At 38.3% G+C, this 16,049-nt stretch overlaps 1 protein-coding gene across 1 annotated transcript in view; it reads left to right on the plus strand.

Moving 5' to 3' along the window:
- Positions 1–16,049, plus strand: part of snky (ubiquitin protein ligase sneaky) — a 70,653-nt gene that overhangs the window by 43,228 nt on the left and 11,376 nt on the right. The window contains exons 8-12 of the mRNA XM_083125967.1: positions 5,413–5,561; positions 7,908–8,041; positions 9,136–9,331; positions 11,053–11,179; positions 13,787–13,903. Of these exons, the coding sequence (XP_082982093.1) occupies positions 5,413–5,561; positions 7,908–8,041; positions 9,136–9,331; positions 11,053–11,179; positions 13,787–13,903 (723 nt within the window). The remainder of the gene's footprint in view (positions 1–5,412; positions 5,562–7,907; positions 8,042–9,135; positions 9,332–11,052; positions 11,180–13,786; positions 13,904–16,049) is intronic.

Consider the following 16,049-nt stretch of genomic DNA (forward strand, 5'->3'; position numbering starts at 1 on the left):
CATTGGAAAACCATGGAACAATAAGTCAAGGAAGTGTACTTACTCTTACAATGGGCAAGCTCTGTACATGTTTACATATCACATATATGAACTAAAGGAACTTTACAAGGTGTATTCAACTTTTAAGTCAAGGATGGGAAAAGATAGAGGCATAAGATGCTGGCATTCATTACAGTGGGAGAGACAGATGGCCGCATCATCTGCCTCATAGATGGCTCATGATGCAGACTGCCATTGGAAGCATTTAAGTCAGTATGGACATTCATATTCCAAGAGCAGCATGTCTGTTTTGTCTCATTGCCAGTTGAGTAAAACACACACAGAGGTTGTGGTGGATATAAAACAAGTGTATTCGTGGGTGTGAATGTTCAAAGAAGATCATGCATGAATGAACTGACGTCACACACCAGCCATTCTGACAACATGATTGCAGGAGAGGAAGAAATGGTTATGGAGAACTGTCGACTGTGGAAGATAATGTTTCCAAAGATGACATTTCTGTTGGATCTGTGCAGGGGCGGCGCCAGAAAATTTCGACCGGGTGGGCAGAAGCTTTATATTGATAAATTTAGGGTGGGCAGTACAAACGTAAGGCATTATGTGAGTTTGACTAACATGTATTCCCCCCTCTCTCTGTCTTTCTCTCTCTTTCACTCGAGATCTCCCTCACCTTGTGTAGAAAGCGATTTGAAAGCAAGGAATTCATCAAACATAATCATCGTATCCCGTAATTCATATCTTTTTCACAGTGCTGTAAGTGTGACCTTTTAGAACACACTAAAATGTCAACTTCCCTCCTGAATTGTACACCCTGGAAACTGTATTCTTGTAGGCAAATGAGTCTCTGGTGTCTGTAACCGCAGTCAAGATATTCCTTTTGGTGTTTTGTGTCTCCGTGCTTGTTTGTGTTCGTCCCTTCATGAGGTTCGTATAATTACCATTCAACCTCACCCTCACCAATGGTCAAAACTAGCAGAAAATCGACGTGAAATATAACAATGAGTTAAATCAGTATTGATTACTTTCCACAAATAGATTATCAACAGTTCATAGCACTTCGAAAGTTGAGGTAGTAATTTCAACTCCACAATGCTTCATTTTTTATCAAAACAGATAACTCCGCGAACATCGACATTGCTTTATACAAGTCTCAAATATTTTTGGCCGTTCGTCAAAGAAATAGTTTAAATCTCAGACCAATCCATGGGCATCCGGAAGGGGGAGAAAGTGACAGGGGGGACGCCCCCCCATGGAAAATGGATCTTACCATAAACTTATACATTACACACATACATGGCATTTCATTCACAGTAATTTATGTTAATTATTGGAATGGCGGGTGTTGTAGGAACATGAGAGCTTCCATTTTAATCAGTGTTTCTTTGAGGGGGCAGCACTATTAAGGGGCTAAATATGTCTCGTTGCCCCCCCCCCCCTTGCTTGCTCCTCCTTTGGAAAACATTCTGTGGACGTCCATGGGCCAATCATAATAATTGTGTAATCCACCTCTTAAATGGACGCATCTTATGTTATGATAAAATGATATGGTTGACGGAGTTATTTCTGTATATCGTCTCTCCGATCCCATAACGCTCTCGCCTTATAATTAAGTGGTCCTGGGTTCGATTCCCAGTGGAAGGCCAATGCACACTCGTCGGGACTACCGTTTAAAATGGAGATCTACTGACAATTAGTTTATTTGAGCATGTGGACTTAAATAAAATCACTACTGGATTATTTGCAATTTTATCCTTTAATATGGCCTCGAGTCAAGCTTTCTTTCCACCCCTTTCTTCCTCTTCTTTAAAATTCATGCAAATTAATCATAAGAACTGCATAACTGATAGTGAAAATTTATATGTTGGAAGAGAACTTGCAAATAGTGCTAGCCACTAATAATATCGATTCAATAATTCGATAGATTTTTTTCCAAACCTACAAAACTGTTACATTAAAATTTGGTCACCTCGGTATGGTAGTGATTGTGAGTACTCCTTATTAATTAGAACAAATTTAAAATTGTTATTTAGATACGTACATTGCATTATTTGAAGATGACAGCTATGTGAAAAATGTGATAGAATAAAGAAGATGGCACATCAAATTACCTGCGGAGTGGTTATTGCAGTGCGCTATGATGCAGGGGTCCTGGGTTCGAATCACGGTCTGAGCATGGGTGTTTTTGTGAGTGTCCATTCATCACTTTCATCATATTATAATTACGATTAGCCAAAAGTGAAGAAAAGCGAAGTATTATTTTTTTAAAAAAATAATCAATCAAACATAAAGTTCCGCATGTATTCTTTCCTGGTATTGCAGTGTGGACCCAATTAAAAAGGTCGAAATAATTTCGTACGTATCTGGAGGAAGCAAGGCGAAGAATATGTTTTATTTTTGATTGTTTATTACTTTGATTATACTCAAGCCGAGATTTATGTGGAGGGCCGGTGCTGACAACATCAAGAACTCACTTCCATTTATTCACAGTTTCATTTAGTCTATTATAACCTTTAGCCCAAGTCATGTCAGATGGTTAGTTATAAATATTTTTCCACATACCAAATATCTTTTTTTCTTCAATTTATGGCTGCTTTCAAATCAATTTTCCCCATTGAAGGCTGGGAGCTGCAACCCTCCATATCCTCTTAAATTCTGATTAACACTTGATCATAAACCTTATAATTGTGAGTAACCCATAAAACTTACTAAGCCTATTGATTACTTCTAATGATAGCAGTGTTAAGCCGGACCCTGTGGCCGAGTGGTTAGCATATCGCGCTGCGACGCCAAGGGTCCCGGCTTCGAATCCCGCTCGGGCTTGGTTGTTTGTGAATGTCCATCATCAATTTAATCATTTCATCACTCATCCCCATCTTCGCTAATTAGCCAAGAGGCACAAAACGTGAAGTAAAATAAACTAAATCAATCAATCAATCATAGCAGTGTTAATGAGATCACATTTTAAAAAAGAGTTCTGATAGTAGCTACCTTTAGCTTCCAATGACAAAATTAAGAAAGAAAAGCTTAAATTGATTTCATTCAACAGGATATTTGCTCAAATTTTCGTAAACTTACTTACTAGACAAAAGTTTCGCCAAATGACATCGAAGCTTGTTATGGTATGAAGTTTGTGAACTTTCTAGTATCGACAATATTCACAAGTAAAATATTAATGGAGTGAGGAGCAGCCTATACTTACAGAACCATTTACATTTCCTAATTGTATATGAGGCGTTGCTGATACGAAGGGCGAACTCAACAAACGTACATTGCGAAGGAAATGCATTTAAAGTTGTCAGGCACAGTGCGAACTCCACAAATAACTTTGGAAATCACGCATGAAACAGTCCGATCTACTGTTACCAAGTTTTTATGGACTTCACACTGTGCCTGACAACTTGAAACTCATTTCCCTCACAATGTACGTTTGTTGAGTTCGCCCTTCGTAACCGCAACGCCTCATATATTTATTGAATTTGATTGGGTGGGCAATCGGGTGGGCACAGGAATTTTTGGGTGGGCAAGCGCCCACCCGTGCCCACCCCTGTCGCCGTCCCTGGATCTGTGCACAACATCATGCATGAAGAACTGAAAATGTGAACACTTTCCTCAAGATGGATGTCTTGAATGCAAACCCATTTCGAACTTCACCCACGAACGCAGTTTTTTCACATTCCTGGGCCATCTCTCCAAGTTTCATTCAACTGACAATGAATGGCAATGAGTATCATCGAAAAGAAGTAAATGAAATGTACGATAACATGCTGTTCGTAAAGAATGTCAGTGTCTTTTAAAACAACACTCATGTTTCTACCTGCTCCCATTGCTGAAATAAGATTAGGGGACCTTAGAACTTGAATATACTTCATAACATCAAACATGTATCCAAGGGACAGAGTCTAGAGGTTTATCCAGAATTTTTCATTGTGGGGGGGATGTAAGTTTGTATTTGTTTATGGAGGTGTAAGGGTAAATGCAGAGTAAAATTACCATAAATTGGGTCTTTGTGAAAAAGTTTTGGGGGATGTTGAGAAACTTTTGGGAGGGTGTTAGAGGGGTGTTGGGGGTGTATGGATAAATCACTGCAGATGATCCAGACCCAACTCAAATTCATATTCTTAAGAGAATGTGGAACAGTTTCCGCCAGACTCTCGTTTCCGAGTCAGTGTTGTCAACTTAGCTCTTTTGGGACCAGATCTGGCTCTTTCGTGCACTCATTTGGCTGTGAACTGGTGCGCCTGCCCCATGCCCCACTATGATGCCACCACTGGCTCTGGCCCACATTGACCAACTTTTGCCATGAGCATACATTTTGCACGTGGCATGATATTGTTATATTGGCTGCGTCACCCCATCCCCTCTTACCTTCCCAGCTACTTTTTTATAGCACCGTGGAGATGACATAATATTGTTATCCAGGAATCCTTTATTTTCGATTTCATATGACCATGGGTGGATTATTTAGATGGGTGATGCTGCCGTAAAACTTAGAACAAATTGTCATTACTTTGAAGTTAACGGTAATAGCAGCACCCCCACCCCTTTGATACCTAAAATTAAAATTACACTAGGAGGTACTTTATCCAGCTTTTGTAAATCTAGCTCCTTGAAAATCAGTTTTAACTCAATTTAATATGAAATTTAGATCTTTTATGTGCATCAGGTTTGACAACACTGCCAGGATGGTACAAGGGGGAAAGAAGAAATGCATTGAGCATATGGGAGTATTATTTGATATGTTCTCTTGGGAATATCAAACTTCTGATGGCATAGAAGAAGATATCAATGGAAAAAGGGCAGTTTGATGAAGCTTTTGACCAGTGGAAAAGTCAAAATTTCCATTTGATTAGTAGCAACTTGAAGTTAAAGTTGAGTTTTTCTCTCCATGAGGAATACATGAGATTCTGGAAATTATCATTCATCAAGTATTGTGTCTAGCTTAATAATCGACATAAAAAAACACTTCCACTTGCAACATGGGGAGAAATTCATATTCCTGCATATGCCCAGATTTTTGTAGTAGCAGTACATTAAAAGATTTCCAATAATTTAGAGGAAATTTCACCTTTAACAAGCCACCTTCAAGTAATAAAGCAGTACCTGACACTGTATTGATTGTTTGATTGGTTGGTTTATTTTGGCATCTTAAGTCCACTTTATGCACAGTAAGGCTAATTTGGACTGGACCTACAGTTTAAAGTGAGATCTGAACCACTATGTGCCTCCACCGGGTATAGCACTGTATTTATTATTAACAGGAATATTCCTAACTTATTAACATTACATTGAGACAATTGTTCAGCATGAGAGGTCTTTCCCGAAATACATACACACATATATATAGATTATGCAGATTAATATACAAGATAGATACTTGCCTTATACATATGTACTTGTAAATCTTATTTTCAGCATTGAAAAGAAAAGATACATGTGATGCATCTAAAAATGTTGAGCCTGGATTTGGGGAAGGCTACACTAGTCTGTTGAAAGCACAGCACTCCTTGGCAGACAACTTCCAGGTGAAGGTGCAATACCAAGTATTAGCAGCTCCTCCTGTGGTAAGTGTGTCAGAGAATTAATTTCTATGATGCATGAATGCATATATGCATCCAGTATACCAGAAGAGTTGATATTTTGTTTACTTCATGTAGGATGTCAGATTAACGCATGCTTTTTTAAATATTTTTTTTCCAAAGCCCCTACAAGGAAATCATGCAATAATAACCCTTTTTACAGTAATTTGGAATTTATTTCACAAAATCCTCTTCAGAAGCATTGTCAGAGCAATCAATACATATCATGATGAAATCTTAGAACCATTTGCTGGGATGTTGGCCTATGATAATGGCAGCCTTTTAAGAATTCTACTCTGACTGTAACTGCATCGTATAGGATGCAATGATTTATACAATGAAAATATTATAAGCACAATAGTTATGGAAGTCTCAAAAACTAACTCTTTGTTCATGAACTCTCAATAAATACATTAAACAGATTTTGGTTACAAAGAAGACAGTGGGTTTTATTATTTTACATATTATTATTACTAATATTATTAAAGCAAAGCTAAGCTAAGCTAAAGAACTATGGTTGAGAATCAGGTAAATCCAGTATATACAGTGGTTAGCACTAAATGTTAGATCTGATGGTATGAATAAAATGTTTGGAAGTATCAGCAGTTTTAGCGACTTTCATGTAATGTATTTTAACATGAGGGTTGTACCAAATGTAATGCAAAGAGAAGTATTACATTATTAACTGAAATAGGTCTTAAAAATTGTACATGTTGGTGGAATAGCTCTTCCTCTATAGTATCTTGGCAATTTACAGTCATTTTGAATGAGAGTAGGGTGGAAGTTTGCTTTGATCTGATGGAAGCATTTGCAGCCAATAAAGCACTTTTCCCCTATCTGGTGACAGGAAATAAAACATGGACATGATCCAGAAATGAAGAATCAGTCCATGGAGTGACATCACACCTTTTCTCCAAGAGCTAAAAAGTTCAAAAGCCAACAATCTGCACAGAATGTCATGGTGACTGTTTTCTTTTTCAAGGGGAAGGGGGAATGACAAGGACATCATCGTCATTGATTTTCTGGAACCTGGTCATACCATGATCAACTAGTGGTTTATTGAGACACTCAAGAAGCCTAGAGAAGCCATTAGGAGGAAGAGGACGGACAAGACTCTGAAAACTATCCACAAGTTTGTATAGAGCAAGAGTTACTCTACCAACATGTGCAATTTCAACAACCTCTGTCAATTAATAAAAAAGTTATGCCCACTTTTGCATTATTTTCGGTACAACACTCATAATGAAAATGCATTTTCTAGTACAAAGCTTACAATTACATCATGCCCAAAAGAAAAAGTGTTTGTGTACACCGTATAATGTCAACACTAACAATAACAAGTTGTAGCAGTCTTAAACCTCTTCTATATCTAAGATTTTAGCTTGGAAAAATCTCAGAAAGGATAACATTAAATGGACCTAAACATTGATTATCATAGTAATGGTCTTACATATTGCATATAACTTTACATTTACTGCAGTAACAAGAAATTTTAGATGCATATACATAAAGTGAAACCCCGATTTTACATTTTTCTGCATTAAATATTCAATCTTCATGGTTCCAATAAAATATCATAACATTTTGTGGGATTTTAAGTGTTTTTATCCTGCTGCTCTGAAAAATGGAAAATCAAGTTTTTGCTGTAATTCATTCCCTCCCCCCCTCCCCCAAAGTACCTAACCTAAAGAAATATTCCAAAATGAGTTTCCAAAGAGTACATTTGTATTAACAAATATTCCATATCTATCTGTAATATGCATGGGAATAAATCAAATGTTTTTGATACTCTTTGGGTGATTTCCAGAGTTAACCAGTGAACAGACTGGTGCACTGCTGATGCATGCTTTGGTGTTTCATATTTCATTGGTGTCCACCAAAGTTTTCGGCTTCACCAGGTTAAACCATGACACCATCATTTTATATCAGCTACTCCAGAGCTGGTGCTGCTGGTGAATCGAAATGGCATCGTCTGCTTTGAAACTTGTTCTGATTCTCATGATATCCATTCTATGTTCTATAGGCAATAGTATGGTATGTCATGCCGATTTTGTTGCACTGAGGGTGAATAAATTGGATGCAAGTATAAACTGTCGACATTTTTAATAGTACTAATTCTTCAGTTGTATGCAAAGTGAACTAAAGTGTGCTGATGCATCAAAACATGCATCCGTGTTCTGCTTTCTGGATTTCACCGAATTTGACGTCATTTTTGGATCACCAATGTGATGCATGCTGGTGAAATCTGGAATGCAGAGATTGAAACACACAGATATCTTGTGCTACATGCATCTTAGCAAGCAGCAATTGTGACATTTTCCTGCCTTACAGATAAATGTGCGTGATGCACAAGATACAGCCAGAGCTGTAATGGCTGAATTTGAAACGAAGAAGATAATATTTGAACTGGTTATGGTGATAGTAAAGAGGTTACTGGCTTTCATATTCCTTAGGATCATCTTAGGGTAAGTCAAAGTGTATAGTTTGAGACAGTGTTGGAACCAGTGAGAGATAATACCAATCTTCGTAATATTACATTCTCAATTTCAATGAGAAAATTAAATCTCTTGTCTTTCATATTTGTTTTCAAGGTCACAAATACCTTTTTTTATGTCTCATCTTTAACTTCTAATAGTACCTTCAATAATTTGCTACTGGATTGCAAGCCATTTTTTTCTTGTTCCTCAACAGTAATTATCAATACATATGCATCTATGCAAATAAAATATAGGCAGCCTCAGTGGTGGAGTGGTTAGCACAGCATGCTATGATGCCAGGGTTCCTTGGTTCTAATCCCGATCAGGGCATGGGTGTCTTTGTGAGTGTCCCTTCATCAATTTCATCTCATCACTCATCCTCATAATTGCGATTAGCCAAAAGTGGCAGAAATGCGAAGTAAAATTAAGTCAACCAATCAAGCAAATCAACTATAGAATACCAAAAATATATGAGCACGTAAGCAAATTCAACCTAGGTACTATTGATATCACAAACTAAAGCATTTAATACAGTCATGTATATTATAGGCTTACTTCCAATTTATAATGATGTTACACAGTGGCGGCGATTGGGTTCCAAAACTAGGGGGGCAAGGTGCCAAGACTGGGGGTGCAAAGGCAATTTTCTTTCCCTCGTAGATAAGGTTTAGCGTAGTGCGGGGGCAAAAGTGGCAAAAAGTTGGGGGGAAACTGTCCCCCTCGCCCCCCCTAATCGCCGTCACTGAGTTACATTAATGTTGTACAATTTTCTGACTAAGATTTTTCTTACCATGATGTTATTTGAAGAACAATATAGAAATTTAACCTGACATCCATGTTTGTTCCATCCTAATGCATTATGACATTGAGGTAATATCGAATGTTTATTTCTTGTAATGAAACAAAAGTTCAGAACCTTGCAGATAGTGAACTATTCAATCATGATAAGGAATTTTCCCACAAACTCTTCTGGAGAAGTATGTAAGTAGTTAAAAATGTAGCAGTGCATTGAGAAAACTAGGTATAATAACAAGTAAACATTTTCCTCATAATGTGTTTATCTTTTCCCTCTGTTCTCACAGGTCACAAAAATACCACAACAACTATCTGACAGATATTGAGTTTGATAATAAATATATCACAGGTTATTTCAGGCGGATTGACGCAAGAAGAATGAAAAGGGACCAACACACCCTCCTTCCTCTGAAGAAGAGAGAGAAAGATAAATTTATAGACCCACATTCGATTTTCCCGAAGAAACAGGAAAGGCAAAGACTTGTAAGTAGCTTTAATTTTTCTGTACCGAAGTTAAATTGACTTAAAATACATTTTATTTTAGCAGCAAAACAACATGCCACATGTCATTTGTCTGTTGTAATCTCTGAAAACACTACAAGTATTTTTCAATATTTTGCACAAACATCATGTTGGCTTCTTCTTCTTCAAAACCACAAATCACGAGGTTTATGAAATATAAATCTTTGTAAATTATTTTATCACTAAATCAAAATCAGGTTTTATTCATGTTCCAGGAATAAAAAAATGCAACAGCAAATTACTACAGGGTCTGTATAAAAAGTAATGAGACCAAATTCGGAGAAAAAAATGTATTGAAATATCGCTACAAATCATTAAAATGCTTCAAAATAGGACCCTTGGGCATCGACACACTTCTGCCAACGAGTTTTCTACGCTTGGAAGGTGCCCTGGAAGTCCTTTTCCGGAATGTCCTTCAAGCAGTGCGTCGAAGCCGCTTTGACCTCTGCAATGGTCCCATGGCGGTGTCATTTGAGGGCTGTCTTCACTGTACTCAAAATCCCACGTTTCGTCCCCAGTGATCACGTTGTTCAAAAACTCAGGGTCTGTTTGAACGCACTGCAAGGGATCTTCTGAAACAAGCACACTGTTTTGCCTTTGGTCGTCTGTCAAAACTTTCGGGACATGCTGTGCACAGATTTTTCTCATCTGCAAATCCTCGGTAATGATGGTGCGCACAGTCATTTTATCAATTCTTACGTGGTCTGCCATCATTCAAACACTTAACCGTCGGTCTGAGTTCAACACATCACGCACACGGGCGTCCTGCGTGGGGTTCGTCTTCCACACTCTCTCAACAGTCTTTGAAGCACTTGTGCCATCTCAAAACAGCAGCTTTTGATAGGCTTTCACTCCCGAACACTTGCTGGATCATGGCCAACGTCTCGATAGCCGATTTTCCGAGTCCCACACAGAATTTAATGGCGTAGCGCTGTTCGATGGCACGTTGCATTCTTAAGCTCACGTCAAAAAAAAAATTGGTCTCATTACTTTTTATACAGACCCTGTATGTGTGTACTTTCCTAAACGTGAAACAAACAACAACGACAAAAATGAAGGATCATTTCTACATATTAATTATAGTTGCTGCGGTGGCTCAGTAGGTAACGCGTCTGACTACCATGCTCAAGGTCCCGGGTTCGATCCCCGGCCGGTTCAAATCCGGAAACTTTTCTAACGATGGAAGCGGCCCCGGCGCCCACCCAGCGTCGAATAACATGGGTACCTGGGGGAAACCCTGGGGGGTAAAGGCGGTCAGGGGCGTGATGCTGATCACATCACCCCCACTCACGAACGGATCAAGAAAGTGTGGGGCGTTACCCCCACACCCCCTATACGCCTTCATGGCGTGGTGCTAAGCACAGGGGAGCACTTTACCTTTACCTTTTTTTTTACCTTAATTATAGTTTTATTTTCATGAAATGCGCAGTTCTCTTTTTATTCATAAACTACTGCAGGATATGCGATTCTTGGTTGTTCTTGAACTCTCTAAGTGATATTGATGAAAAATGTATACTTAGTCATAACAACTCTTTCTAACACATTTTATTATTCAAAGTGTGTTGTGAGTACCAACTGTTATCTTATTAATTTCTAGTATTACTTCAATAAGGTGCAATTATCAGAAAAATGAATACACTGTTTCTATCACTAATTCTGTTCTTTCTTTCTCTTCTTCATAGACAGGACAAATTTTTAAGCTGGTATTTGAGATGATGACTGCAACGACTTTTGTGATCTTTGATCACCTCTTGCATGAAGCTCTGGATGTAGTACAACGGCATTCCTACATTGAATACAGCCAAACAGGTGAGACTTTGGACAGTGGTGTATTTCCCATGTTAACCGGTTTAGTCGGTAAACCAACTTTTTTAACGTATGTAGAAATTGACCGAAAATTTGAAGTTGTCGGATTTCTGTTTTTGTTTTACTTGCATCCTTGCATTGGTGTTTTCTTTATATTATACGAGGGGGTGCTGGTAATTTCTTAGCCTTTGCAAGAAACAAATGAGACAGAGATGGGAATCAATTTTTTTTATTCAACATAATCCCCTCTGAGGTGAACACACTTCCTAAGTCTTTTCTCCAGTTGTTGTAACCCCCCCCCAAAAAATTCTTTTGGTTGGTCCGCAAACCACGTACGTACAGCATCCTGTGCCTCAGAAAGTGACCCAAACCTGACCCCCTTCAGAAATTTCTTGAGATTTGGAAATAGGAAGTAGTCAGAGGGGGGCAGATCTGGTGAATAAGCAGAGTGTTCCAAAACTGTGAACTTCAAATCCTTTAATTTTTGCTGGGTAATGCCTTCAGTGTGTGCAAATACAGAATTCCATTTGTCAATTTTCCGCGTCGTTTGGACTTAATTGTCTGCTTCAAATTATCGAGAAGTGATGAATAATATGCCCCTGTAATAGTTGCACCCTTTTCCAACAAGTCAATTAGCAGTACACCGTCTTTGTCCCAAAAAAACACTGGCCATCACCTTGGCTGCCGTCTTTTGCACACGGGCCTTCTTTGGGCGTGGTGACTCAGAGTGGGTCCATGCCTTTGACTGTTCTTTTGTTTCGGGATCATAGAGGTAGATCCAGGTCTCATCTTCAGTCACCAATTGAGACAAAAATGTGGACGCATCCTTTTGAAAATAATCAAGAATCACTTTGGATGTCCTCACCCTGTCACGGTGCTGATCAGCGTTCAAAAGTTTCGGGATCCACTTTGCTGAAACCTTACTCATACCTAGATGGTCGTGGATAATAACAATAATAATAGAGATTCAGCAATGATTTTAGTGGAAATTCGCCGATCTTAAAGAATTAGATCATACACAGCATCGATTACTTCCGGAACAACCACACATGCTGGCCTTCCTGTGTGTGGCTCATCATCTGTGCTGAAATGGCCGGTTTTAAATTTAGCTACCCAGTTCTTAACAGTGGCATATGCAGGGGCATGGTCCCCCAAAGTCTGTACCAACGTGTCATGTATCTCCTTGCCGGACTTTCTCTGCAGGAATAAAAACTTTATCACCACTCTATGGTCTTTCACTGTAAATGTTGCTTCAGGTGCTGCCATCTTTCAGTCACATCTGAAATAAAGAAAAACCATTAGACGTACAAATATACTTTTCTCTACCAACAATATACAGACATTAAGCTGCAATTTAAGACCAAATTCATGAAAATACGACAACATGAAGGGGGTAAGGCTAAGAAATTACCAGCACCCCCTCGTATCTAATTAATATACATTGTGGGGCAGAAACATATAGACAATTTATATTTGGCACCATACCAACATCTTTCTAGGTGGCATGGTACAGCTGTTTAATGCTTTCATTGATTTGCTTTTTTTTACTTCGCTTTTTGTGCAACTTTTGGCAAATTTGCGAAGATGGGGATGAGTGAAGATATGATGAAATTGATAAATGGACGCTCACAAACATCCATGCCCAGGCCGAGATTCGAATCTGGCATCGTAGCATGATGTGCTACCACTCCACCATGGGAACCGGCAGCTGTTTAATGCCTTCGGTCATCATGCAGCTTTGGTCGGAAGAGCATCGAGCATTTGCTGTGGAAACGTTCTTTAGAAACAATGACTGCTACTGTAACGCAGAATGTTTTTCGACAACATTTTGATATTGGAAGGAATTGAAAGGTTCCAACACACCAAACAATATTGAATTTGTTTACACAATTCAGAACTACTGTATCCATTGTCAGCAAGAAGCTTCCTTGTCTCATCTCCTTTCCTGTGCATATTAGGGGATGTGGAAGTTCATTCTTGATCTAAGTCATTTTGAAGGTGATGTGGTCAACACCATGCTCCAGCCACTTTTATCCCCAAGGGTTGCTCCCAGGTACCCACTGATTTTATGCGAGAACAAGGCCGGAAAAATTCCAACCATAGATCGCCCACTCCAAGAATCGAAGCCGGGTCTCCCGTGTAGCAGTCATATGCCCTACCAACTAGGTCTCCTCTCCTTCTGATGTCAAAATGTCATCAAAAAACATGCTGCATTACAGTAGCAGTCATTGTTTTTAAAGAACATTTCCACATGAAACGCTTGATGCTCTTCTGACCAACACTGCATGACGAGTGAAGTCTTTAAATCGTTCCACCCAGGGATATGTTTCACCACGCCACCTACAAAGATGGCACCAAATTTAAATCGTCTAATTGTTTCTGCTCCAACCTGTATAATGAATTTTTACAACAAAAAATAATTGTGGTACACCAAGTCAAATTATATCAGAATATGCCATTGGCTTTGGAGTAGACAACTGAACACCTAACAATTATATTTCTCTGACCCTTGGACACACTTTGAAATATGAATGATATACCAGTCTGAAGTTATCTTGGCATGTAATGTTGGCACAGAAAATCACACATGATTAACTTTTCTTACTTTAGGTTTCCATGAGCTTGTGCTTCGAGTAAGAGGTACTGGATTCATTGCCTCTATGGTAAGATCTGTGCTTGGAGGATTCAACATCAGAAAACGTGTGAAGACATTTACGGATAACAAAGGTGAGGATATAAGACAAGCCTAGATTTATGGAGGGGCTTCACCCCTGGCTTAAATCTACTGAGGGGCATCCACTGGGATGATAAAACTGAAGAGGGCTACAAAATGAATATGAAATTTGTTAGAAATAACAATGTGATATAATTTGGCCTAACTTTATTATATACAGGACTGTTTCTGCACAACAGAAACTTTAACAGTATGTAGAGGATCTCAAAGTGAACAACTTTTTTTTAATAATATTTTGCTTGTCGAAGTTTCTTCACTTTGTTGATAAGAGTAACACAGGAAAAAATCTGTCCTGTATATGTGCAACATGCAACAAAGAACAACTCAGAATTATTCTCTAATCCTTGTTACTCGTGCAATTCTCTGTTATTCAAAATAAATCCTGAAACCCATGAGTCCAGTATCATATCATATCAATCAATTTACAAAATTACAGTAGCACATTCATTACAATAATTAGTGTCACTCAAAATTAACTATGTCTTAATTGTGTATGTTCGTTGAGTTTCTTAAATTTAATTAAACAATTCACAATGTGTATATTTAACTTCTAAACAAGGCACAACTGTTATCTGAATTATACCTCGAAAATCTCACAAGTACACTAGATAAGGTGGTTACACATACTGGACTGCCATTTCAATTTTCAACTATGTATTTTATTACCATAAAGAGATAGTATTATTCTTAGATGCCGACTATCAGCCTCACTACCACATGCCTCAGCAATGGGTGTTCATCAAACCAGTCATGGGATGACGTATGGTCAGCATTACAATCCCCAGTCATAGTTGTACGTTCCTATGACTGGGTTACACTACTCGTTCATAGCTCCAAAATTTCCTCACGATGTTTGGTAATCACAGGTCCCATACAATGGCTGAAAAATCTTGGGAGGAAAGTTATTACTAGGGAACGAAACTTTATGTGCTAAAAAACTCAAAAATATTAACTTTTTTATGTGTCATAAATATGTTGAAAATATGTTATAAAAACAGGAAAATATGTGACCAAAAAAACATTTGGTAACAAAAACAAAATATTATATGCATTTTAAACACCTGAAATAAAATCAGTTTCTAAATGCTTACCTCTTAGCGAGCTATTTTTTGGAAGAGTTGCAGTGGACCCCCATAGTTTTTCCCAAATTCTCCATTGTAAATCCGTGACGATTATCTCTAGAAAGCATCTTATATTGTGAGAAAGATCACTCCACGTCACAAGAAACAAGAAACACGAAATGTCACTAAGGCTGGAGTTTTCCAAAGCTTCCTCTTCCAAAACACGTGCAATTTGGCACAAAGTTTGAAAACCTTGGTTTTTCCCAAAAATGTCTGTACATTTAGACATTAGCACTTGTGCGTTAGATCCAGTGAGTTCTTTCAGTTTCATTTCTACTATATGGACTTCATCCATGGAAGCTTTGGCAGTGTTCGCGGACGATTCAAGCTTTCGTATGGAATTGGAGAGAAAGGACAGGTTTGTTGAGATGTATGACAATTCGACTTTTAAGGAGGGATCCTTCAACAGTTCTTGCAGAATTTCTATAGAAGTCAATGAGCGATTTTATGTATTTAAAATGAAAATTTGCAAAATATGTATTTACATACGGAAAACTGGAAAATATGTGTTTTTATGTAAAATAAAATTTGCTGTGTTGACATATAAGGCTATGATCAGAATTTTGGCAAAATCGAGTGTTTCTATCTTATCGCAGAAAAAACATTTGTTTACTTAAAGTTCCATTCCCTAGTTATTACACTTCCCCCAGGAGTCTCGAACCAGCAAGCATCCTGTAACCTGAGCCCAAAGCCTGATGGCTTAGACTGCACAGCCACGATGCAGGACACTACCCAAGTAACCACCACCGTTGCGCCAACGTCAGTTTATACGTGGGAAAGGTTGGCTTTACGTTGGTTGGCAAATAAAAGTTGGTCTGATGTTGGGCCAACGATGGTTGTCAACGTTTGCCCAACCATGGAAACGCGAGTCAAAATCAGATTTATAAACAACTGTTTAATGCTAAGACAACTTTCAGGAGAATGCTGAAAATTCAAGACTGTAAAATAAGTGACATGTAACAGTGTTTCTTTTCGAACAGCACACACTGGAAATGTAATATATTTTTAAGGAAAGTAG

The sequence above is a fragment of the Lepisma saccharinum genome, chromosome 1 (assembly GCF_977018435.1).
Source record: "Lepisma saccharinum chromosome 1, izLepSacc3.1, whole genome shotgun sequence".
Lineage (NCBI taxonomy): Eukaryota > Metazoa > Arthropoda > Insecta > Zygentoma > Lepismatidae > Lepisma > Lepisma saccharinum.